General features: G+C 42.7%; 1 protein-coding gene across 1 annotated transcript in view; it reads right to left on the reverse strand.

The window, feature by feature from the left end:
• The window catches only part of LOC149864170 (complement factor H-like), a 99,100-nt gene that overhangs the window by 65,566 nt on the left and 6,890 nt on the right, over nucleotides 1-26,644 (reverse strand). Inside the window, exons 2-12 of the mRNA XM_090049759.1 lie at nucleotides 23,414-23,614; nucleotides 21,112-21,297; nucleotides 18,929-19,105; nucleotides 18,599-18,772; nucleotides 15,466-15,645; nucleotides 15,032-15,217; nucleotides 12,466-12,648; nucleotides 10,914-11,120; nucleotides 9,028-9,210; nucleotides 8,225-8,435; nucleotides 5,330-5,468 (exon numbers count right to left, since the gene is read on the reverse strand). Coding sequence (XP_089905885.1) covers nucleotides 5,330-5,468; nucleotides 8,225-8,435; nucleotides 9,028-9,210; nucleotides 10,914-11,120; nucleotides 12,466-12,648; nucleotides 15,032-15,217; nucleotides 15,466-15,645; nucleotides 18,599-18,772; nucleotides 18,929-19,105; nucleotides 21,112-21,297; nucleotides 23,414-23,614 — 2,027 coding nt within the window. The remainder of the gene's footprint in view (nucleotides 1-5,329; nucleotides 5,469-8,224; nucleotides 8,436-9,027; nucleotides 9,211-10,913; nucleotides 11,121-12,465; nucleotides 12,649-15,031; nucleotides 15,218-15,465; nucleotides 15,646-18,598; nucleotides 18,773-18,928; nucleotides 19,106-21,111; nucleotides 21,298-23,413; nucleotides 23,615-26,644) is intronic.

Consider the following 26,644-nt stretch of genomic DNA (forward strand, 5'->3'; position numbering starts at 1 on the left):
AAGGGGAAGGGGGAGATCAATGCCCCCACAGTGAGGGAGGGGGCAAGGGCAGGCGCTAGCCAGCTGGGGTGGTGGGGGGGGCAGAGGAGCAGCTCATGGGCTGGGGACATCTCCCGCTGCTGCTTGCATCACAGGAGGGCAGGACAGGGTGTGTGCCCCAGATCTGGGAGGCATGGGGCAGCCTGCAGCTGTGAGGTGGAGCTGGAGCCCGCACTGCGTCTAGCTGTTTTCTGCAGGGAGTGGACTTGGAGTGGGCTCCAGCAGCACTGGGAGGAGGCTGCAGCCACCCCAAATTTCACTGGAGCTTCACTCCCAGCCCTGCACTGCTTTCAGGCACAGCTCCTTCACTCAAGCACCAGGAAAAGCTGCGGCTGCTCTGGGCAGCAGCACAGGGCTGGGAGCAAAGCTGTGGCAAACTTTGGGGTGGCTGCAGCCTCCTCCCAGCACTGTTGAAGCCCGCTCTGAGCCCAGTCCCCAGTAAGAAAAGCCCTGTGCAGCGCCACCTCCAGCTCCACCCCACAGCTGCAGCCCACCCCATGCCATGCAAATCTGTGGGCACATGCCCCCTGCCCTCCCGGGGTGCAAGCAGCAGCAGGAGCTGCCCCCACCCCATGAGGTGCACCTCCGTCCTGCACCCCCTTTCACCCCTGCTGGAGGGCATTGATCTTCCCCCCCTTGCCGCTTCCCTCCTTCCTCCCCTTCCATTACACCGGACTTACCACCTGAGGGCAGCTGTATCAGATCGGTATTGGCCAGTATGCCTCCTTAAGTATCAGCTGTCAGTATTGGCCCCAAAAAACTCTATCAGTGCACCCCTAGCATTTAGTGTTGCTGACGTTGATAACGAACCCATTTTCTTTGGCATTTGACTTTATGATCGCTTTTGTACTATTTCCATTTCCTCTCCTATTTGGTAGAGATCTTCTGCATATATAAATTCTTGGTGTGGGCAGTGGATTTATGACCCAGATAACTTGTTGCAGGTGGACCCAAACCCTCAGATCAACCATGACTTCTCCTTTCAATAATAGGCAAATTTTATTGATACACAGTGATAACAGATACGAATAATGCAAGCAAGGCAAACAATTCTAATTTCTACCAGTCCTAGGGCTGTCTGAGACAGAAGGTACATCTGGCCAGTATGCGAGCTTCACCCTGTGGTTCTTTCTTTAGTATCAGCAGTCAGCAGCCAAAAGGTTGAAGGCCAAGGCTCACTCCCACCAGTGGGGTGGGTGATACGGACTGCTGGTGTGCCCTCAGGTTCCCCCACCAGGGAACCTTTGCTGCTCTGAAATCCCTTTCTTCCCTCTGATGACTCTTCACCCGTGGGCATTGATTGTTCTCCCTGTGGTTGTCATACTGTCTGGATTCTGTCCTGTCAGCATATTCCTTTGTTCCAATCAACCCAACACATGCACGCTTCTTAATCTGGTCATTTACTGGACCTCCTAATTTGGTCTGTTCACCAAAGTTGGAAATCCCAAGGGCTCTGCAGTCAGGTGCTGTGACCTGGCACCAATGCTGCAGAGTCCCTTATCTCTGGGCACACTCTTCATGTTATTGAAAATGGTTGTACATGTCTTCAATTTCCCAGCCTGTGTGCCTACTGGCTTCAAACACAGTGGGCTTGAAGGAAGGAAACTGTCACCCTGCCATAAAATGGGTCCATGCCAGCACCGTTCTCGGCTCTCCCCTGGCCTGTGGCAGTTTTTTTCCCTTCTTTCTTTAGTGCGGCATTTCTTTTTTTCTTCAGCAGCCCTGTTCTGGCTGCACTTCCGGTCCCTGGTGGTGTCCCTCCAGCTCCATACCTCTCCTCCTTTAGCTGGGTTTTGTTCCACAGCAGCATCCCCACCACACTACCTCTCACATGTGGTGCTGGAGTTGGGGTGGGTGGAGCCCCATGAATGAGCTGCCCAGGCTCTGAGTGTCCCACCACCTGTCCTGGCTGGGGTCCCACTCACTGCAGTCCCTGTCCCTGCCTGTGCCCAGCTCTCTTCCTCACCAAAGGGGCCTCGATCCGTGCCCCACCCCCAAGCCCTTTCTCACTCCCTCACAGATTTACCTGCTGGGGTGGGGTGTGCATGCACCCACAATGCACCACACAAAGCAGTTGACTGCAAGCTTCTACCACACCAATCACATAAGAGGGAATTGACCTTGCATGTAACAAATTTTTGGTATAAAAAGAGTCATCGCATAAGAACAAATCTGCACATACAGAACCTGTATAAAGTGAGGGAAACCTGTATTATTGCCTGCTTCCATTTCGGGGTATTCTTTCCTCTCTACAGAACTTTTAAATCATCTTATGAAGATGCTGTCTTAGTGCTTTGAATCCAAATTTCAGGCATTAAGCCGGAAGACTGTCAATCCTTGGTGCTTTATTATTTCTGAATTTTTTAAAAGATCTGTATCTCCTCTAGCAAAGGCTCTACTACTTTGACTTCAGCATTTTGATACTCAATAACTCTTCTCTCATTTCTGTACTCTGTGTTTAGAAATTCTTTGAAGTAGTTTCAAACCTTCAATATTTCTTGTTGCACTGTCCCATTTTTGTCATATACCACTTCCAACCTCAGCTGGTATCCTCTACTCAGCCTTCATGTATTATGGCCAGACAGGTATACACAGTGATTATTGTTAGAATTAAAGGAAAGCTTTTAGTCCTTTTCTGCACTAAAATTTCACCATAAATAGCAGCAGCACACCTTGTACCACTTCTGCTTGTCCCCGGGGAAACAAATGGCCACGCTTGTCGAGACGTAACCCAGAGGGACACATTGAATACAAATGCAGTTGTCCAATAGTTACTGCAGCACATTTTCTTTAGCCATTTGAAACTAGGGAGAATCTAGAACACTGAATGGGTTACATAGGCTTCTAATACAAGACATGGGGAAAGTCCAGTGCCTTAAGAAGGAATCCAAAAGCAGCCTGTATACTAACTGGGTAGCATCTAGAGCTGAAAAGGTAAAAGATGCTGAACACATGAATGCATAGAAGAGCTTCATTTGAATTAAATTCATTTCAGTTAATGAGGTGATAAAGTTGGGCCTCAATTTACACAGTGGTTACTTTCTTGGAAAAAAAACCCATGCAAATAGAAATTGCATAAAGCGATACCAAGGTTCTATGGGAAATAAAGGTTTAGGTTCCAGATCTGGCCAATAATTTGGCCAATAAATACTTGTACATGCACACAGCTGCAGCACAGCAGACAGGCAGCGAGGAGCAGAGCCCAGCAGCTTGGAGAGCTGCATGCAGCTGGTAAGTCTGGGTGGTGGAAGGAGAGGGGGGAGGGAGCGGGGAGGGAAGGGGCTTGGTGGGGATGGACCTGCGGCTGATCCAGGGACATGGGGAGGGGGGCAGATCCTGCCTCTGCATGCACCCCAGAAGAGCATGGGGGGCATGTGCTCCCAGATCTGCTTGGGTGGGGTGCGAGTGGGCTGCAGCTGCAGGGTGGAGCCGGGGCTATATTAGGCTTTTCCTGGTTGGGGCTGGGCTTGCGGGAGGTAGTGGTGACACTGGGAGGGGCTACGACCACCCCAAATTTCACTGTAACCTCCCCCCCGTAGCCTCCTTCCAATGTCGCTGCCACCCATCCGGCGCAGCTCTGGCTCTTCCCAGCACATGGGTGGAGGCAGGGCTTGAGCCAGATTTGCAAATGGAGGGGGTGGTGGTGGTACTGGAAGAGTGCTATATGGGGCCTATGGTGAAATCTGGGGGGGCTTGCAACCTCTGCCATACCCCCTTCCCAGTGCAGCCGCTGCCCACCCCAAGCCCAGAGCCCACCCAGCCAAGAAAAGCCTTCAGCTGCAGCCCACTTGCCCCACCCCACACCAATGCAGTGGCACATGCCCCCCCCATGCCCTCCTGGGGTGTGTGCAGCAGCAGAAGCCACCACGCCATCTCCACACCCCCCCACACAATGAGTTGCAACTCTGTTGCACCTACCCCAGCCCTTGCCCCACTCCCTCCATCATCATGGGCGGGGGGCCTTGATCTGCCCAACACCCCTTCCCTCCTCCCTCCCCTTCCACCACAACACAACACATTTACCAGCTGCAGTGAAAGCAGCGTGGTGGAGGGCAGTGGGAAGTGACCAGCTGATTCTTGGCAACTGTGCTGCACCGTGTAAATCCATAATATGTACAAAAATAAATGGTCACAATTAATTGACCATGCATTCTTGAAACTGTGCAAAAAAAATACTGTGTAAATCAAAGTCTGAGTATATTTATATACCTGGGATGAGTGCGTGTATGTATATATGTGCGTGTGCACACACAGTGCTTTGTTCCAGGTAAGCCTCCTCTGGCTGTTTGGATTGTCGACCAGTCATGTCGGTGAAACAGGGTGATAGCTTATGCCAGGTGTGTCAAGCATGAGGCCCAGAGCCCGAGCTGGCCTGTGGAACCACTGTACCCAGCCCACTGGACCTTAAGCGAGAAACTAGAAGTTGGGACCTGCAGAAATAGGGGTAGCAGAGCATGCATGGCAAATAGAGCCAGCAGCAGTCGAGCACACAGTGGTGGCAATGACACCCACAATGGTGGCAGCAGCTCTAGCCCCCACCGCATCCCCAGTGTTGGAGCCAGAGGCTCCACCATGGCAAAGAGCACTTGGTAACAGCAGCTCTGATTCCAGCATGGAGCACATGGCAGAAGCTGGATTTGCCAGCATGTGCTCTGCTGTCATCACCACCACATGGTCTGCTGTCACCGCTGTTGCCATATGCTCCATTGCCACTTCCATATGTTCTGCTGCATTACTGCCATGTGGTCTGCTGACACTTGTGTCCCAGACTGGATCCAGCTCACAAGGAGCCCATGGTCTGGGTCTGCCCTGGAGCACAAAGTGAATTTGACAACCCTGACTTAATCTTTTGATTGGCGATACCAGTGACTGTAAATCAGGGAGCACAGCACCATGGAGTGCCTTGAGATTCTTTCAAAGGTGCTGTGCCACACACGGCTAGCATTATTAGGTATGCAAACATGCAGCATATTTGTGCCACTGCTATTTATCCCCGGGAACCCCCCTACATGTGGGCTCCAGCATGCATCCAAGTGACTTGGGTGGGGTAAGACAGGCTGGGGCCAGCACCCCCAGCACCCTTAACTGGGGCTTGGGTGCCTCCTGGGGCAGCAGTGGCACTGAGCCAGCCCTTGGAACCTGGCCAGCAGCCAGTGTGGCTCTGGCTGTCCAGACTCCTTTGCTGGCGGTGCACATTGCTGCCACATGTGCCATATTGTTTTTAGCAGTGGGGGAATTTTTTTTGACACCAGGATCTGCAAATGAGTTTGGAGAACAGGTGCACATGTACCACATGCAGTTTGTGGTGCATCAAGCTGCCTTGAGGCACTGCAGACCACATGTGCACACTTGTCTGTATGCACCCAGAGACTTCAAGTAGGAATCCACAGTGTTCAAACCATTCTGACCCATTGCGGTCTTTCAGAGTTCTTTACAACAAAAGAATGGCATTATTGTTTTTCTGTAGTAAAAAAACTGAGCAAAAACTGAGAACTGACATTTACTGAGAGGTGCACTAAGTCTACTGCGGATGTCTTGAGTCTAAAAAAGGTTGAAAAACATTGAACTATACTTTCATTTCTACATACAGCACTCAAAAGTGTCTGATCAGAATTGAAGCAATACTGCTTAGTGAAGAGATCATTTATGCCAAAAATATATAAGACACTATTGCCAATGGCTGGCTGCTTGGAAGGATAAGAATACATGAAAGATCTCGGTCTTTCTTAGAAGATTTCTTAGTTTTAATATATTTAATTGATTTTGGGATAAAAGTTCTGGGTCTCTTACTATTTAAGTGATAAGTTGCAACAGCTACCCCAAGTTCTTCAGGCCCTGAACCTGGGCACTCCAAAGGTTAAACGTTTCATAACAGGAAAGATTTGGGCTGTGCATTTATTGAATGTAGTTAGAATTACAAAGTTTTCTGTGCAACTTTTTATTCAAGAAAAACAAAGAGAACATGCAGTGCAATATGTATTTTCTTAAGTTTTCTTGTGGGACCATGAAGTCAAATGCTATTTTATTAAGCAAAGTTCAGTATCATCTTAGCTTCAAAATAAAATACAGTTTCTTTCTATGTTTTCTTTCACATCCTTGGAAGTCATTTACTGCTAGCTTCTTACCTATGAAAGCAAATACAACAGCTGTTATACTTTACAATCACATAAATGATTTTTATCTTTCTATCTCAGGTCTACAGGAGGTGGAAAGAACAGTATCAACAATACCAAAACCCATATGCATCAAAATGAAATGATGGATGACACAGTTCTTGTTTGTATAGTTTAAATTTACTCCATTACTATTTATTAGGAATGATTTTACCATGAACTCTAGGTGATTTAGCCTGGAAATAAAACATTTACCTATATTAATTGTTCCACTGCAAGTAAAAAATGCTTCAGAAAAGTAAAATTTTGAAATGTACTGGTAGCAAACAGTAATATGCAACAGTCATAGCAGGGTAGCACCATGAACAGGAACACCTACCTCCCTCCGTTACTAACATATAATATTTATACCTAGTGTATACAGTTCAAATGAGATACCCCTAGCAGTTTTACAATAAGGTCTGGCCTGATTGGCCCAAGTGTTACAGCACGGTGTGTCAACTCAGGGAAAACGGGTATGGATTGTAAATTGGTTCTCTCATTGCCTATGCTGGGAGTACTGCAGAAGCAATACGTGAGACGCAGACAGAAGTGACATTTGTCAGATGATCAGCCCCTTGAAAATGCTTCTTCCACTAAAACATGGGTTTCGGGGTTTTTTTGGTTGGGGAGGGTGTTTGCTTTTTTAATGTCTGCAAACAGGCACAGAGATCTAACGTGTAAAACCAAAATGGCCATGGCTCATGGGTGCTGAGCACCTGCTAATTTGTTTGGTGGATGCTTAAGCCCCAGAGCACCCACAGAGTTGATGTCTATGAATGAAGCTGCTCCTAAGTAGAGCAACTTCAATAATTTCTGTCTGCTCTGGATGCAAGAACTTCCCAGCTCAGCTGCTGTCTCTGGATGGAAGGGGGATAAGGCAGGGGAGGAAGATCACCTGGAGTGGGGGTGAATTGGAGCCCCTCACCTTGGAGGTGGGGGGCTTCAATCTGTCTATGCCCCCCCCACTCCAGTGGGGCTGAAAAACCCCAAAAGACCTCTCTCCTTTGCCTTTTCCCCCCTCCCATCCAGAGAAAGCAACAGAGCTCTGAAAGCGGGGGCAGAGCCAGGGGGAAGAGATGCAGGGAAAAATGCAGCCTCTCTCTCCAGATCTGCTTCAATCCTTCACCCTCCTGATCCAACAGCTAATGTCTGTTGGATTGGGAGGATCAGTCTAACTCACAGTGATTTCTATGAATCACCATGAGTTAGAACCAGGACCTGCACTTCTGTATGCACCCATTAAGTCCCAGAAAATACAGGCTGATGTGGTAACACGCTTCACTTTGCTTTTTGTGTTCATGTTACAGTAGAAGGAGAGCATGCCTGTTGCTGTGCTGTGCTTGCAGGAAGGCCTTCTACTGCAGGCTCCCTGAGAAAGTGGGAACTCTATGTTTCTAATGAGGACTCTTCTGCATAAGTAAAGAAAGTCCACAGCAAAGAAAAAGCGGGTTAACTGATGGATAAAAATAAAGAACCATCCATACAAAGGTCAATCAGTTAATGGCAAAACATTTGTGGCAGAATCAGCAAAGTATCCAAATACAGACTAGAAAAAAATAGTCATTTGAAGATGACTATTACTGATATCAGATATTCCCAAATTAGTTCTACCCAGGACTTATTGTCACAGCCCCAATTCTACAAAAGGCTTTGAAGTTCTTCTGGTCAAAAATGGTAGCTGATTCCTGCAACTGGAGTCAGACAGTGGATTGTTTTATAGGGCAAGGGTTGTTCTGTGTCAAGTAAGTTCACACCCAAAGAGCCACTGAAGTATTACATATTCCACTGAAGTATTGATATTCCATACTCCATTCCTTTTCAACTTCAAAGTGAGGACCAACCATAAGTTACATAAGTCAGAGAAGCCATGTGTGAAAGACATTTCTAGTATATTAACCACATAAAAGTATATCCAAGTGACATTTTGTGTCTAGGTTAACAATCCTGAAAATAGTGGTAGGAAAGTCAAGTTATTAAAATATTATATAAAAAGTGCATGCACATATATTTCAAATGAAATATTGCCTTGCCTTTCTATTTCAATACACCTTGGATATGCCAGTTGTCCTCTGTTACACTGTACTCTAAAATCAGACATTGAAGTTGATGGTGCTCGTAAATGGTTCTCTTTACAATGAAATTCAACGTACTCCCCATGAATATAATAAAGTCTGTTGTCAAAACTCCATCTCAGTATTAAGTTATTTTTATCCATTATATTGTGTGATAAAGTACATGGCTCTTTGGAAGAAGGAAGTAAAAAACAAACAAACAAAAATCACAGTTAATCTCCTTATACTTTAATATACAAATAAATAATTTAAAGATGCATGCATCTGACTACAACTTGTATATAAAATGCGAGAAGAAAACACCCCCAGTCCTTAGCTTGCTTTCTCCTACTATTTTAGACAGTAAGGGCCAGATTCTATTCAACCTATTAGGAGTCTAATGCAACTAATGGGTTACATGCACTTTTCTAACACTGTCATTTTGCCCTTACAACTGTCTCAGATAAAGCAACAAGGAGGATCCATCCACCTTTTGCATTAACAGCTTTTTCAGGAAGGGTCAAACAGAATTTGGCTCTAAACTATAGTATGTTTGGTTATTATAAGAATACCTCCAATTCATGCAGAAACAGAAAATCAGGACACAACCTTTTGTAAGCTTGTCCATACAGCTTTATGAGTTACCCAAAACTGCTCTAGTGAAGAACTTTTAATTTGATTATCTATAACTATAAAATTAATGTTACAACTTGGATACATGATGCTGAATCAAAATTTTTACTTTGCTGCTCTTATATATAGTAAATGTATGTTAGGTTTACCAAAACAAATCGGTGGAGTAGTCCATTGTCCCTCAGAACAGTAGATTCTCTTAGACCCATTCAAGAAATGAAAACTAGAGCAATTGTATTCAACTGAAGAACCACTGTCATACTCAGTCAATGGCGAGTCAATAAAACCTCCGTTCTTAATTATAGGTGGAAAGCCACATTTCTCTTTGGGTTCTGCACAATAAACAATATGAATAGACATTTAATGCAAGAAATATCACAATACAGTTTTAAAATGACTATATGGGCCTGCTACAATTTCAAATTAAAGCTGGATAGAAACCAGCTATAGAGTTGTTGCACATTTTCAAGTACTAACTTTAGAGCTGGTTGGCTCTACCTATAGCTGAATGGTCATTTGTACTGTGATAAATATGGCAGGCCAGTAGTGGGCGCCCTCGTGCTGAGCCGCCCGCCTCACTGTGTGCAACCAAAAACCAAGCTTCGAGTGCCTCTCCTGGGGCTCCTATGTCTGGCTGACCCCATTCCCGGAGCACACCCACAAGACTGGGGTAACCACTGCCACCACTTGAGCTCTGGTCTCTGCTAGGCTCTGTGCTGCTCAGGGTACACAGACCCAGGGGTTGCTTAGCAAGATATATCTGGGTGCTTCTTATGGCCTGAAGCATAGAAAGTAGTCCCCCTTAGTCAGCCAAGCAAAGGGAGCAAAAAAGACTTGCCCAATCCCTCTCAAATGTTTACTTCTAGGCTTGCTATGATAGATAGCTTTTTATTGATTGAAGAGGGAAGGCATAGGGATGGAATACAAAACAAGAAGAATTTTGAAAGAAAACATCCTTAAGGAAAACAGTATAAGGGGTTTGTTGGCCTTTTTAGTCTAGAACACTTAGGTCTAAGTTACCAGCTAAAAGTCAGATAAATTACTCACAGGAACATCCAGAGGATTCTTTAGGTACTCAGCGTGATTTAGTAACCAGAAGATGTCTCCTCCTCCCAAGATGGAGGGATCCTTTTTATAAGCTTTCTGACCTCACCCCCTGGACCCAACCAACATCAGGTATTTTCTGAGCATCACTGATGCGATGAGTGATTTGAAAGATGTCAGCCCTCACCTTATGGAGGGACCGCTGCCATAGGACTACCCTCCCAGGCCAAAGGCAGAAAGTTTAACAACAGACCTGACCACATGAAGAGAGAATTTCCCCCACCCTAGGGGATTCCCTAGGCAGCCAAGTGGTTGCCTAGCAACTGGGTTGATAGACACATGGGCCCAGAGAAAGTAAGAGGAGGAAAATAGACAACCCAATAAGAGGGGGGCTGGGATAGAGTTCTTTCACAATAATTATTTTGCATGTATGCCTGATCAAAATTTATCGTGCGATTAACCAGTTAATGGTGTGACAAATTACTTTGCACTTGTAGCCAGTCTAACTGTCAGTTTAAATTTATTTTATGACTAACCAGTTAATTGCATGATACACGTAACACATAGCCAGGGCTTATAAAATGATTATCATTATACCACATTTCATTCAAATACTATACATCTCTATTATTTCTCTTACCAAGCTCACTGTGAGGTTATCAATCTCAGAGCTGAATTTGACCATCTATTTGGCTGTAAAAAGTTCATATTATGTATGCACTTAAATTTGTATTCCCCATTTCTCTCAAATCCTTGAGATCCATGCCTTCCGCTATCCCTTTTGCTGCACTAGCCACCCAGGACAAGATGTATCAGGGTTTTTTTCTAAGCCATTTTAAAATGTACTTTTTCTATTGAGAGGAAAATTGCACCCTAAATTTCTATTGTTATAGACTAGCCAAGTCCATACACCTACCTGCTGAAAAAAGTTTCCCATTTTAATGTGTTAGAAATAGACAAGCTAACAAGCAAAAAACAGCTATTATTTTACCTTCCATAATACATGTTGGATAGTTTATTTTTCCACGATTACAATGAGCTGTTAGCGGAGATGTTTCAGTAGATTGTGCCAACTCATACCCCTGTTTACATAAAAACTCTATGATGTCCCCATGTAGGAAAATTAATTCTCCTTCCAGTCTCCATTTCAGCAATATGTTGCTATTGTTCAAGACATGTTCATTAATAGTGCACGGTTCTGGAAGATAAACATTCATATTGACACAAATATTTTGCCATGGATTTCTGAACTCTAATGTTTACAGAGTTCTGCAACAGTCTATAACACAATGATTCTAAAATCTCAGTTGAAACTTAGGTGAAAATAACCATTTCTTTATATGTTTACTCACCTAGGCAGTATAGTACCACAGATTGCAACAATTAATATTGATCAGAAACTTAATGAATCAAAGTGATGCTACTGCAAAATCACCCATAAGACCCATTCTGGGATGTGTTATCAGGAATGCCTTATATAGGACAGGTAATAACTGCGTGTAACTGGAACTGATGAAATGTCAATTGGAGTATAGTATCCAGTTTTCAAGAAAGCCCCCAAGAGTGTGATGGGCCAACAGTCTAACATCCACAGGAAATCAACAAGAATGATAAACTTAGAAAAGCATGATCTTGGAGGAAAGTCAAAGGAATCAGATTCGTTTATTCTACTGAGGAAAAGACTGAGGGTAGGGGGGGAGGGCAAGACGCAAAAAAACAGTCTTCCAATATATAAAAGATTATTAAAAAATATGGTGATAAAACCATCTCTATTTCCAATGAGAACTAGGAATTGTAGGCTTAATTTGTAGCAAAGAAAATTTAGGTTAGATATATTAGGAAAAGAAATAATTACAGGGATAGCTACACAGTAGAGCAGGCTACTTCAGCTGGCTATGGAAACTCTCTTACTGCAAGTTTTAAAGAACACGTTAGGAAAAAACTGTGGACTAAGTACAGACAATCAAAAAAAGCCTGAGGATGAATCAATTCAATCTTCACAGGATAGTCTAAGATGTGTAGATTAAACCTATAAGGAAGTGAACAGACATTCACTTCTGATTCTGGAAATGCAGCCACATGCCTGCAGTGGCCCAGGCTAGAAACCGGAGGCTCTATACCTCACCTCCCTGCTTGGGCCACAGCTAGCCTTTACCCTGAAAAGTGGTGGGGGGTGGGGGGGTGTTTGCTCTGGAGGTGCAAAACATCCTGGGATGACAGTTAACTTGAATCTGGAGGATATCTGGGACAGAAGTTCAATACATTATTTAAGCTAAATCAGTTAAACCTGATACTACAGCATCCTGGTTTATCTTAAACTGGTTTGGCCATTTTGAAAAGTTTATGTGCATTGAATTTATGTTGTGTTACACATTTGAACAGGTTTCCAGTCACTTTCATTGGCTTGTGTGTAATTTCTGTCCCTAGCCATGTTGCCAATAGTCGAATTATATTTAGTCTAGTGTCTGTGTAGACAGAGAAACGGGATTTTGTGTGTCACTTTCAGCACTCTATATATTATATAACTTTTCTACTAGACTTACCTAAGCAAGCTGGCTGAGGTGTCCAGTTTCCCTCAACACAGTGTATAGTTTCAAAGCCCTCCAGGACATGGTAACGTTGACATCTATATTGCACTGAGGAACCTGTCGTGTAATTTGTCAATAATGGCCCAACAACATCACCATTTTGAATTAGAGGTGGGGAGGTACAGTTTTCCTGCATTTCTAAGAAAAGAATCATGGATTAAAAAGGAAATCATTGTGTGTAATATAGATCAATAGAATCTACACACATGCAGAGTTAGATTTAGTATACAGAACTATATAGACACAAGCATTAAGTGGATAGTAACAGAATAAATGCAACTAAATTTCCAAGGAAGTAAAACCTACAGAAGTAATACAAATTTAAGGTCACAATCTCTTTAAACCAACTTTAAGAACTTAGTTACACATTCTCTCATAAGAATGAGTTACAAAAAGAAATGGAGCCTTACATGTGTACATGCCATTCAGACTTCTTGCCACACTCATCCTTCCTAGATCTTGTCCACAGATTCATAGATGGGGTAGGGGTTGGAAGGGACCTTGCAGATCATTGGGTCCAGCTCCCCCCACTCTAGGCAGCAAGACAACTGGGGTTGACCCCAGTGAGGTGACTGTCCAGTCTCCTCTTGAAAATCTCCAGGGTAGGTGAATGCACCACCTCTGGAGAGAGTTTATTCCAGTCTGGATACTCTGATGGTAAAGGAGTTTTTCTTGGTATTAAGCCTGAAGAAGCAACCCACTTCCAACCAGGAGTTTGTATCCATTGGTCCTGGTCTTCAGAGGTTGTTCACCGAGCTCCTGGTGCACTCCTCTGATATAGCAGTAAGCCGCTATCAAGTCCCCTCTCAACCTTCTCTTTTTTAGTATGTTGTTTGCCCTGCTGACCACCACCTCACACTGATGGCTCATATTCATGCGATGGTCAGTCATTACACCTAGGTCCCTGTTGGCCATGGTGTAAATCAAGCCATCACCACTGATCTTGTATGCATGTTAAGGGTTGTTTGCCCCCAGATGGAGCATCTCATACTTGGAAGTGTTAAACTTCATCTGGTTCCAGTCTGCCCAACTTTTGAGCCTGTCCAGGACCACACTGCCCCATAACTTGGTGTCATCCGTGAACTTGGCCAGTGAGCTTTTCACTCCCCCATCCAAATCACTGAAAAAGATATTGAAAAGCACTGGTCCAAGCATGGACCCCTGGGGGACACCACTGGCCACTTCACGCCAGGTTGACACCGATGCATTCATGAGAACTCTCTGGGTTCTACCCTGTAGCCAGTTTCCCACCCACTGAACCATCAAGCAGCTGAGCCCACAATCTTCCAGTCCTCACAAGAATATCATAAGATACTAGATCAATAGCCTTTTGGAAGTCTAGGTATATAACGTCTACCACATCTCCCATGTCCTCCTGACTCTGGTTTTGGGTTATATTCTCTTGGGTTATGTTGATGTAGATTGAATGTTTGTTTGAGAATGGACTGTCTTTACTTGTTTTCTGAAGTGTCTAACATGTTTCTGGGTGCTCAAAACAAACAAAAAGGGACCTCACAGAGGACATCACAAAAACCAAAAGAATAACTAATAATGTTCCTGAATATTAATTTTTCAGCAATACTGTGAACAGTTATAAGTGCTAACATCCAGCAACTAACAGGCATTTAAGTGAAAATATAGTGTATAATTGTAATACAATATAATCCATAGTGTAATAGTTCTGTATGAACTGTGTTTACATTGTAATAATGTTGTATGCCTCAGTTTCTCCAGCTAGGTTGTACACAGGGAAAGAAGGGTAAATAGAGTCCCTGCTAAGACAAAACAAGATGGACATCCAGCAGTGAAAGAACTGAATAGTATTGTGGATACTTCAGGTGGACTTGGTAACTCATCCTTTGGAGGAGACGGAGATGAGCATCATGACAGACGGAATAGTACCAGAAGAGTGTTGGCTGTAAACTGGAGAAAGTCTAAAGCAAGGAAAGAGACAGGCACCTTTGGGGCACTTTGAGGCTGTACAGATTGGATAGAGAATAGTTGAGATACGTTTGGGGTGCTCTGGGCTATACAGGGTGGACAGCAGACAGATGGACTTGTTTAATCCTTTGGAGGAGGAAAAGCCATCTTCCTTGATAGCTCTTGCCTCATTATCTCTCTTTGTTGAAGAGAAACTATCTATCCGTTTCACTGCTTGGAACCTGGGGGATATTCTTTTCTCCTTTTAACAAATAAAGTCCCTCTGTCAAGAGATGAATTAGAAGGAAGTCCAATGACGCAGGACCACACATCACCAGAGATGTTCAGGGCCAGGGTCTCAGTCAAAGGGAGTTGCTGACTCTCTCAAGAAGTGTTGCCTAGGCTGGCTCCAGGTGGCACTCAAGAGACCAAATGAGTCCAGAGGTCCCAAGCATGTGCTTCTCTGGGGGACACGAAGTCAATAATACATTTTGTTAGAGGCTGATAAAAAAGGTCCCTAAATCTATCCATCCAGGATTTTATATCAGCATCCACCCTTGAGCATCTCCCAGAAATGAGGATTTATAAGCAGATTACTTACTGATACATTCAGGAGGTGATGTCCATTTTCCCATTTCACAAATTATTTCCTTTAACCCATTTATACGGTAGCCAGGGTCACATCTGTACCTAACTGTGTCTCCACTATAATATACCTTGTCCTCAGTTATGGCTGTACCCTTCTCAACAGAAGGTGGCTGGTCACATGCTGCTACTTCTTGGATTCCTAAAATCACAGTAAAAATGTTTGAACCATCTCCAACAATCATTCATACTTGCAAACTATTTTCTCTCCCCATCACCTTCCCCAAAATTAACAATAATACCCAGCCATCATATTGTACTTCTCCATAGATCCCAAAGCACTTCACAGAAGAGGTAAGTATTCTCATCAGGGAAACAAAGAGCAGAGGTGAAAATTAAGGCATTCTTTGACAAGTCTAATTCAGACACAGACTTTGTAAAGCTACTGACCAATGCAAACTGGGGGTAACAACCATTTTCCATTCTGACACTGGATTTCTTCTGATCCATTCATTTTAAAATTAAGCTGACACTGCAAACGAACTCTGTCTCCATTATGATATGTTCTTAAATCTGAGAGTACAATGGCATGAGGAGGTTTAGGTGGAAGAGGACATTTAGTTCTTCTGTCTAGAAAGAAAACAAGCATTTATTTGGCAGGTAGTAAAAGCTTTAATCAGATTACCTTTATCAAGGAAGTAAACTGGTTTCTTAAGCAGAAGTGTACACAAAAGTACTTTCATTTCAGTGCCTGAACCAAAAGAAAACCACACGCACTACTCAAAATAAATTTCAGAGTAAATTTTCCTTTTTCTTGCAAAAATGAAAATAAGAAAAACCTTTAGAGCCATTTTCTCTTTCAGTTGACTTTAAAAAAAATATTTAATTATGTCATTTGTAAATGTGAAAGAGTTAAGAAGTTCAATAGATCTATCTGTTTTAATGGACGTATTTTATTCAAAAAGGAATTATTATTATTATATTACTGTTTCTCTTGGGAAATGTACTTTTTCTGTGAACTTATTACAAAAATTACCCCCCAAAATTATGCATATTTGGCTAAAAATTAATAAAAAAATAACAATATAGAGCTCTCAACTGTGACCCCCATCCCCCCTCCTCATCCTCAGTCTACCCTTTTAAAAATACATGGATGGTTCAATCGTAGAGTTGTACGTCATGGGACAGTATGAAACACCAAGAGGTTCAAGACTTATTTCTCAAAAGGGAAAGCAGCCCAGACAAGATAAGAACTCCTAATAATTGAAGTATGTTAGAAGTGTAACAAGTGCTTAGTTAGCTCCAACATACATTTGGGCAACCTACTGCTACACACCCTACCTGCCAGTAGCAATGACTGAAAACCAAGTCTTTGATTTGCCAGAAATTTCATTTTTTGAAATTTGATTTTAGTCTAACTAAACAAAAGTAAATGTTTTTTTAAAAAAGCCCTGCAAACTGAAAATTTCCTAGATTTTGGGTACGTCTACACATGCCACTATGGCAACGTTGTTACTGCGCCATAACTTAGTACTTCCTTTTGGAACAGCTTGTACTGCGCCATACACACAGCACATGGTTATTTTTAGCAGCTACTTAACAGCACACTATACCAGGGGGAGCACATCGCTACAGCAAAGTAGCAGCTGGTGATGTGTAGACACTCATGGATGCTATGTTGCCATAGCACACTTCTTTGGTGATGTAGCGTTACATGAGGTTCACAACTAATAGCTGTGACAGAGCAAGCACTGGCCTGCCCCCCGCCCCCATCTACAGGTAAGCTGCCTGCCTCACTCTCCTGCCACACCTTGATGTAATAATTAGGCGGAAGCCTGCCCATTCTTGCCCCAATGCCATCTGCAAGGCTTGGGCTACTGTGTAGGGGAGGAATGGAGCTGCAGATAGCGCCCCCTGGCATCCAGGTGACAATGGTCCCAGCCTACAGCTGGACCAAGCTTAGCCCTTGTTGTCAGGCCTCAGACATGCACACACATTCATACTGTCCTCCTCTCACTAGGGTCTCTCATGCTCCACCCCATCTTACAGGGTATCTTTCATGCATCGACAATGTGTACCGCCTTGCATCCTCTTGGAGGGGGTCCCTTTGGCCATAGGATGTACTATCTGGCAGATGTACTACCTTTTGGGTCTCTCCCACAACCCTCACCAGGGTAGTGGCCAGCCAGTTACCCAACTGGAGCCAAGTTTGCCTTGGCCCCTTCTGGGGCAACTCTATATAGACACACACACCTCAAGTTCCCAACCCTCTGGTTTCCCTTTCATTGGCACTCCATATCACGTCCCCTCACTGGGGCCTACCCTTACTGGGGCTTCACGTCTTCTACTCCCTCCCTGGTGGGGGCTCAGGTGGCCGTAGCCATGCCTGGCCCCAACTGCTACCAACAATCATGTGGGGGTTAGGGATTATTGAGATGCCTCAACCTGCCTTCCACTGGGGTGGTAACTGATCTAGTACTTTCCGTGCCACTGGGAGCCCCACCAGGCCACCCACTCCTGGCAGAGTACAGTTTTAGGTCATGCCCAGGAACAAGAGCTTCCTGCCCCTACCTAGAGACGTTCCATTCAGCAGTTCAGCCGAGCAATATTTCTACCTGACCTGCCAGCAACAATCTGCTCTGTTTATATAGGTAGCCAGTATCTCAAAATGGCTGCCACAATCAAGCACCTGCCGACTGTTTGGCTCAGCCTTTAAAATAGCAGGCACCATTTGCCACAAGCTGCAAATGAAATATGTACGATAAATAATGATACGATAAATAGCAGAACCTGAAGAGTTCTAGGCAACATACTCTATTTCAGCTTTCATGAAGAATCTAGCTCATTGTAGTCAAACTAGTGCCAGTATACCATATTTTCTTGAAAACAACACATACCTTTTTCCTTAAAAGCCAACTGCTGGAAATTGGAGTGTGCATCATATGCTAGAAGTATGGCAAGTAAAATCTGCGGTGATCCTCAGAGTGCAGAACAATGGTTTGGCTCCCTAGCTGCTCCTGCTCAGTTACTTAAAAGGGAAGATTTTTTTTTCTTCATCCTGCCTTTCTAAAACAGGGTGAATACTACATCCAGGGGGGTTTGTTTATGAAATATGGTATTTATACCAAGTTTGTAGGATGATGGTGCTATAACAGTGTCACTGAGCCAGATCAGGGAGTTCCCAATATGTAAATATTTTAACTTGTTCCCTGTTTATGCTAGTCTGGAAAAGGATTAAAACAAAATAGCTCTTCATCCCTAACAGCACTGCTTGTAAAAAAAATGCCCATGCCTTCCTGAATCGTGTACTCAAAAGCAAGCAACCCACTTTCATCACATTTTGACCAATCCATTCTTCTTTGCATAAGTTTACACAGAGATTAAGTGTAATTCTTTTTTTTGTAGTTCATCTTGTTAAGAATCTAGTGCACTAGACGGATTTAAGCTAACAAATGTTTCATTCTTACTTGGGAATCTATCCATATCTTGGGCCTTATTGTTAGACTGTAAGCCCTTGGGACAGGGACCAATGGGCACCAGAGTCTAGGACTATGTCTCATAAACATAACAATAATGGAGTTACCTTCACATAATGGAGGCTCTGGATACCATCCAAAGGAATAACACTGTATTAAATCGGATCCACTGAATGAATAGCTTTCCTGACAGAAAAACTGAACCACATCTCCTTCTTCATAGGTTTTTTTCACAGGATAGAAACGTCCATGTTCCATCACACTTAAAGAGCATGTTAACTCTAGATAGAAAGAGAGAAAAATAGAACATACGCTGGGAAAAGCAGTATTAAAAAGCACCCAGTGTCTGCATACTTTTCTGCAATAAGAAGCAAAGTCTGCAGAGTTAGAGAACTTTTGAAAGGTTAAGTGAAGCCATTTAAAGGACAAAAACATACTAGTGCAGTTTGGAGTAAGAGACCATCCATGTGGATGACATGTCACCTCTTCAGTCATGTTTCCTCCTGTGGTCCGATACCCATCATCACATTCATATATCAGGATTTCATTCAACTTGAACAATCGTTGGGTTGTGATGTAACGACCATACTGTAAATCTGGTGCTAAGCAGCGGTCTTAAAAATAATGAAAATACATATTTAATACCTACTCTACTTAAAACCACAGGATTTTAACATTTTATCATTGATTCCCATTCAAGTCCCAAAATGTTAGCAGACCAGTCAAATTTGAAAACAAAACTTTGCAAACAATTTGCAAGTAGCAGAATCATTAGGTAGGTGGGGGTTAAGCCTGTGATATCCATTTGTGAACAAAGTTTAGAGGGGACTGAATTCCTTTGCAACATACAAATTGCTTTACATTTGATATTTCTTTCTTCTTCCACTATTTGCGTATTAACTTTCTGAAGCATTCACTAAGGCACAAAGATGACCCCATAATTAAAATGGAACCTAATGAACAATAGTAGATGCTAATTTATCTGTATTGAAGTTACTCTGTGAATATATTGACTCATACAGGTGTATTCAGATGTACATACTGACAGCTATAATGAAATAGTCTCTCATTGTAAAGGAAGCCCTCAGGAGCTAACAGTACTTTAGCTGGGATCTGCAAAAAGAAGTTTTTCCCCTATTGTCCAAAAAACAATGCTCACTTCTGATGGTAAAACTAGAGCACATGACAAGATTCATATTATAGTACTGGATATAATCTGTGTTAATTTGTGTTGCTCTGTCAGACATTCACCACTCAAAATGGAAGCAGTGAAAGAAGTGGACTCTTGCCCAGAGTAGATCCTCTTCCAAAGAAAATTAAAAGCCTACAAATTTATCTTCGGGTACACCTTTTTTGTAGAATAGGGGGACTGTCATGCATCAACAGATTCATGACAAATAGATCCAAGGAGGCGATACGTCCCCTCTATGCAGCATTGGTCAGACTGCAGTTGGAGTAGTGCTTCCAGTTTTGGGCGCTGTACTTCAAGAAGGATGTTGAGACTCGAGAGGGTCCAGAAGAGGGCCACTCATATGGTTAGGGGCTTATAGGACAAGCTCTATGAGGAGAGATTGAGGGAGCTGGACTACCTCAGCCTCCGCAAGAGAAGCCTGAGAGGTGATCTTGTGGCTGCCTACAAATTCTTTAGGGGAATGCAGCAAAGGATCGGAGATGTTCTGTTCACCAGGGCACCTCGTGGGGTAACAAGGAACAATGGTCACAAACTAACAGAGAACAGATTTAGGCTAGATATCAGGAAAAACTTCTTCACGGTAAGGGTGGCCAAAATTTGGAATTGCCTTCCAAAGAAGGTGGTGCTCTCCCCTACCGTAGGGATCTTTAAGAGAAGGCTGGATAGGCATCTGACTGGGATCATCTGACCTCAGGCGCTCTTTCCTGCCTAGGCAGGGGTCAGACTTGATCCGTTGAACAGAACTCTTGTGTTACATCCAGCTATATTTGCAATAAGACTCTGCCTCCTAAAATCTTACATCAGAATAATACAAAGGGTAGTCACAATCCTGTTTTTATATGTGAAACAGTGAGCTAAATTTTGCTTTGCCTTATAAGAAGCCATCAATGCAATTCTACCGATTTTTCTACTTTAAATCAATTTGCTGAATTATTAACGTTACTTTTAAATGTTAACATCTCTTATATTATAATATCATGTAATGTGGCAATGTAACATCAATAAATATTATCATCTGCTATTGTCCATTAGGTTCCATTTCAATTATGGGGTCACAATTATGCTTCAGTGAATGCTTCAGGAAGTTAATGTACCAATAGTGGAAGTATAAAGAAATATCAAATGTAAAACAATATTTAGACAGTTCTCCCATTAGAGAATGTATACAGTTTCAATATTTTATGCTTTCTTTAACTACTTGGTGCAGGATCCTGTATACTTTTACATTCAAGCTTAACTTTAAGTCTGTGAATGAGTAGTTTGAAGGGAGTCAACTAGTGTTAACTTGCCTAGCTCCCGTGATTGAAAACACTTGAGAATATGCCCTAATGTTTTCAAGATACCTTAATTTATGACAATCCAGATGTAATTTTTTGTAAGGCAGAAAAGTAACAAAGACAGTCAGTGTGAAAAAATGCAACCACATACCGAACATTTTAGCACAGGCTGGTTGGGAAGACCATCCTTCTGGATGACACTGTACTGTTCCTTCAGCGTTACCACCTGGGGTGTGGTAGCCTGAATCACATCTGTATTGCAATTTCTCTCCTATTTTGAAGGATGTTTTTGTACCAGAGAAAAAGCCATTTTCCAAGGGAGGTTTGTTACATTTTTCTAAATAAAAGGCCATAGTTAGAAAAAGGTAAACTAACAGAACATTGTACCAAACTCTACTTTATTGGGTAAATAAAGTTTTTTTTCCTCTCCTTGCTTACAGTAGAAAAATGAATAGCCAAAAATATCTTACTTGCTTACTCTTCTAATAAAAGAAAATCAACACAAAACATTATATACTAAAATCAGAAGATAATAGTTGCAGAATTTGGACTGGGAGGAGGTTCTCAGTTTCTTCTGGCTACCTTTCCCTGTTTTCATAGTTTCATAGTTTCATAGTTTCTAGGGTCGGAAGGGACCTGAGTAGTTCATCTAGTCCGACCCCCCGCCATGGCAGGAAACAATATTGGGGTCAAACAACCCCAGCTAGATGTTCATCTAACCTCCTCTTAAACACCCCCAGGGTAGGAGCCAGCGCCACTTCTCTTGGAAGTTGGTTCCAGATCCTAGCTGCCCTGCCCGTCAAGTAGCGCCTCCTGAGATCTAGCCTAAACCTTCCCTCTGCCAGCTTGTGACCGTTATTCCTGGTCACTCCTAGCAGTGCACGGGGGAACAGTGACTTCCCCAATGCCCGCTGATCCCCCCTGACTAGTTTATAACAGGCCACAAGATTCCCCCACCCCCAGCCTTCTCTTGTGGAGGCTGAACAGGTTCAGGTCCCGTAGCCTCTCCTCATAAGGCCTGCCCTGCTGTCCCCTGATCATATGAGTGGCCCTCCTCTGGACCCTCTCCATGCTGTCCACATCCCTCTTGAAGTGCGGCGCCTAGAACTGGATCCAGTACTCCAGCTGCGGCCTGACCAGTGCCACATAGAGGGGGAGCATCACCTCTTTGGACCTGCTTGAGATGCATCTGTGGATGCATGACAAGGTACGGTTGGCCTTCCTGACTGCCTCCCCACACTGCCGGCCCATGTTCATCTTGGAGTCAATGATGACCCCAAGATCCTTTTCCACCTCCATGCTGACAAGAGGGGAGTTCCCCAACCTGTAGGTATGGTGCCAGTTGTTCCTTCCCAGGTGCATCACTTTGCACTTGTCTGTGTTGAATCCCATCCTATTCTCGTCCGCCCACCCTTGTAGCCTGTCTAAGTCTGACAGAAGCCTGATCCTACCTTCTAGTGTGCCCACATTCCCCCACATCTTAGTGTCATCACCAAATTTGAACAGGGTGGGTGCTTTTTACCCCCTCATCCAAATCACTGATGAAGATGTTGAAGAGTGTGGGCCCGAGGACCGAGCCCTGGGGGACCCCACTGCCCACGTCTTTCCAGGCTGAGAAGGACCCATCCACTACCACCCTCTGGGTGCGGCCCTCCAGCCAGTTGGCGACCTATTTGACTGTGTGGGTGTCTACACCACAGCCCCCCAGTTTCTTAATGAGAACAGGGTGAGAGACAGTGTCAAATGCCTTATTTCATATTACTATTGCAGCACATGCAGCCTTGGCACAAGTGAGTCTTGTAATGTTGGAGACAATCTTTAGAGCTGGAGAAATCTCCTGAAAGTCTAAATTAAAGATTAAAAACTTCCTCCTTTTCAGTGGATCAGAGAAGAGATAGACTTATCTTCCAGAAGCAATTTCAGGTCATCAGGAAAAGAACACATGCAGTTATGTTCAGCGAGGATAGCTTCTCCACCTGCTTATCAAAGTGCCTTTTTTTTTTCTTTTTTTTCTTTTTTAATTTAAGAGGAGAACTGGGGAGGTACAAATGGTCTTTTCATACCCAAATATTCTCTGGGCTTTTCAATAAACATGTAACCAGTCAGCTCCTGCAGATGCCAGGATCAGCTGCTAGTCCCACAGCCCCTGCTGGATGGTTTATCAGGAGGTAGGGCCTCTATATACAAATGTGAAGATTACTGAAGAATGTCAGGATTAGATTGAACTAAAATCTGACCAAGAGAACAGTCATGTGTTCACCAGAAAGGGGAGTCGAGCTTTTTTAAAGAACAAGCACTCTTGAAAACACAAGGCTGACATTACAAAATTTCTTTGTGAAGACCTGATTTTGGTTCTATACCCTAACTTTTCTCTACCCCTCCATTGCTACCATTTTCAGGGATATGCACTGAAGTCACCCTTAGAAGCAACAAGGCCAATGAAGTTAACTTACTGTAACATTTTGGTGCTGGAGACCATCCTTCTGCTGTACAGGTTATCTTCGCATCTTGACTCCCCGAACCAGTTGTATAGCCAGCCAAACAGGCATAGGAAAGTTTTTTGTTTTTACTCATTGGAAAATAGAAACTCTTAAAACTATAATAAAACTGGCCAATCTTGCCATTTTCTATGTGTGGCAAATCACAAGGTTTATCTAAAAAAAAATTGTAATTAGAGAACAAAATATTTATAATTATTTTCCCCCTGCATTTAAAAAAGATGATTTCATTTAAAATTCATTTTCTTGCTAGAACTCTGTCCAGATATAGAGCCCAGCATGAAATTAAATTCTACATTTACTACTGAGATCCCATTCTACAACCACCACTCCAAAAAGAAGCTGATCTGAAGTCACACGACTGGCTGGATCTTGGTCAATGGTTATAGAAAAAACCCAAAGCATTTCTTATAATCTTTTCTAATACCTCAGGGACATGACAAAACTAAACGAAAATAAAAAGACAATGTATTTAGAAAAGAGAAGTCAAACTTATGGCTGAAAGCATCTCAGTTGATCTGTTTGCATTACAGGCTTTAGATTTTGGACTATCTTCTATTTTAGTTAGAAAGTGTCTTGGTCTCAAAGTTGTAGAAAAGTACATGGAAATAAACTCCCAAATGAGAATAGAGCAAAACTAATCCAGTGATGATGAGGAAGCGACTGTTGCCACACTCTTATGTTGGAAGCATGAGGGCCAGAAACCCAGCTACAGGTAGAATGGTCAATGTTAATAAGACCTTAGGCACCCAATGGAGTGCCACAAGGACATTCATAGATGATGTGGTCAGCCGTCTGAGCTTGAGTACCATAGCTCTCTAATCCAGTGAGATATTCAGTCATCTTGTAACAATGACAAATGTGCAAAAACTCTCTAGAAATGAATACAGCAGTATCTGCTGCTCCAAAATAAATAGCATCAAGTATCACTATTAACTATTTCAGATGCTTACATAAACAGATAGAATGGGAAAAGTGTAGTACCGAAGTTGGAACTGGGCATTGTTACAGGGTAGGAAATGCAGAATATGGTACTAATAAGGTATCAGATAGCAATACTTAATTGTTTAGATGCTATATAAGGAATACATCAGCCCTTTGACCCCCTCTTTCTCTGCACCCCTTCCCAACTTCCAAATAACTCCAAGAGAACAGTATAAAATGAAGAAAGTGGCATCTCATATGGCATCCCAGACCATAATTTAACATGGAGTCAAATTAATTAAGCACCCCAAATTTCTTTTCATTTGTTAGAACAACAACAAAAATACTAGTTAAAAGCAACCATGATTACCACTATCTGGCTTGATACATAACCTATTGTTGAACTGGTCCCTAACTGAAAATGCTTTTATTTGGCACATACAGTACTTGTTTGGTTGGAGTTTTTTGGTTTTCTGTTTGTTTGTTTGTTTGTTTGACATGTGCCACCCCCAGCATAACATTTGAGAAAACAGGGGGGGCATTCACAAGATTTTCATAAGTGACTTAAGCAATTGAAATGGATGCCACCAAAACACATTTTTAATTCATCCTATATGATGGCATCTAGATGTTAAATTAACAGGTTGTTCAAGTTTTTTAAACAGAATAAAAGAGTAGCACATGTTTGTTTTAGAGCAAGTGTTTATTATAACAAATACCATATATTCTAGTTAGAGGAAAAGCAATATATTGTACAAAAAAACCTTGAAAATCATACACATTAATTCCTTAACCACATTTAAAAGGGGAAGGCAAAAGAGGAACATAACAAGAATTGCCATTGACTGGGTCAAACCATAGGTCCATCTTGCCCAGTATTCAGTGTCACACAGCAGAGACGGTGGATGCTAAAAGGGAAAGTGAAAAGGTAGGACCAGAGTTTTTTTCTGCTGCTGCTCTCCTACTTGCAACCTCTAGTACTTAAGGTCTAAGAGGTTCTGATTCAGAGGCTGTACCCCTAACTCTCATGAACTTTTCCACTATGAATTTGTCCAATTCCCTCTTGTCTAATCCCTGTGACAGAGTTCCACACTTTAATTACACACCGTATGAGAAAACTTCCTTTTATTAATTTTAAACTTACTACCTATTAGTTTCATTTTATGACTCCTATTTTCTGTATTATGAAAAAGTAGATGATACATCTTTATTTACTTTCTCTTCACTATTTAGTATTTTGTAAACCCTTATCATGCCCCCCCCCTTCAAGCATTTATTTGCTAAACTGGATAAGCCTAGCGTCTTTAGTTTCTCCTCATACGGAAGCCTCTCCATCCCACTAATCATCCCTGTTGCCCTTCTTTGTACCTTCTCTAGTTCTTCTATATCCTTTTTGAGGTGTGAAGACCACATCTGGGTACAGTAGACAAGGTCTGAGCACACCATGAATTTATAAAAGGGGTATAATGATACTTTCCGCTTTATTTACAATTCTCTTCTTAAAAATTCCTAAAATTTTGTCTGCTTTTTTGATGGCTGCTGAGCACTGAGCTGATGTTTTAGTGAACTGTCCACAATGACTCTCATATCTTTCCTCTGTGGTAACAGCTAATGAAGTCATAGTATAGGTACAGTTGGAGTTATTTTTGCTCATGTGCATCACTTCACACATATCTACATTAAATTTTATCTGCTATTTAGAGTCCATTCACTCAATAGTGCCAGATCCTTCTGTAGTTCTTTGCAGAAGAATTTGGTCTTTACCACTTTGAATAACTGTATCATTCACAAATTTGGCCACCTCACTACTCACCCTCTTTTCCAAATCATTTATTAATACGTTAAACAGCACCAGTCCCAACCATGGGGAACCCATTTACTTCTTTCCATCCAGAACATTATCCATTTATATTCACTCTTTGTTTTAAGCCAATTTTTAATCCACAAATGGATCCTCCCTGTAATCCCATGGCTACTTATTTTCACTAAGAGTCTTTAATGGCAGACCTTGTCAAAGGCTTTTTGGAAGGGATACTATGTCAACTAGATCATCCTGATCCACCTGCTTATTGACACCATCAAAGAACTCCAGTTCAGTGAAGCATGATTTCCCTTTGACAAAACCATGCTAGCTCCCCCAAGTCATGTTCATCCATATGCTGAATTATTCTTTTTTTAGTACAATTTTTTTTCTTCTACCGCTTTCCAGGAACAGAAATTAGACTCGCCATCCTGTACTTACCTGGGTCCCCTCTAATGTCT

This window comes from Crocodylus siamensis, chromosome 5 (assembly GCF_052110815.1).
Source record: "Crocodylus siamensis isolate JL-2025a chromosome 5, ASM5211081v1, whole genome shotgun sequence".
In the NCBI taxonomy this organism is placed as follows: domain Eukaryota; kingdom Metazoa; phylum Chordata; order Crocodylia; family Crocodylidae; genus Crocodylus; species Crocodylus siamensis.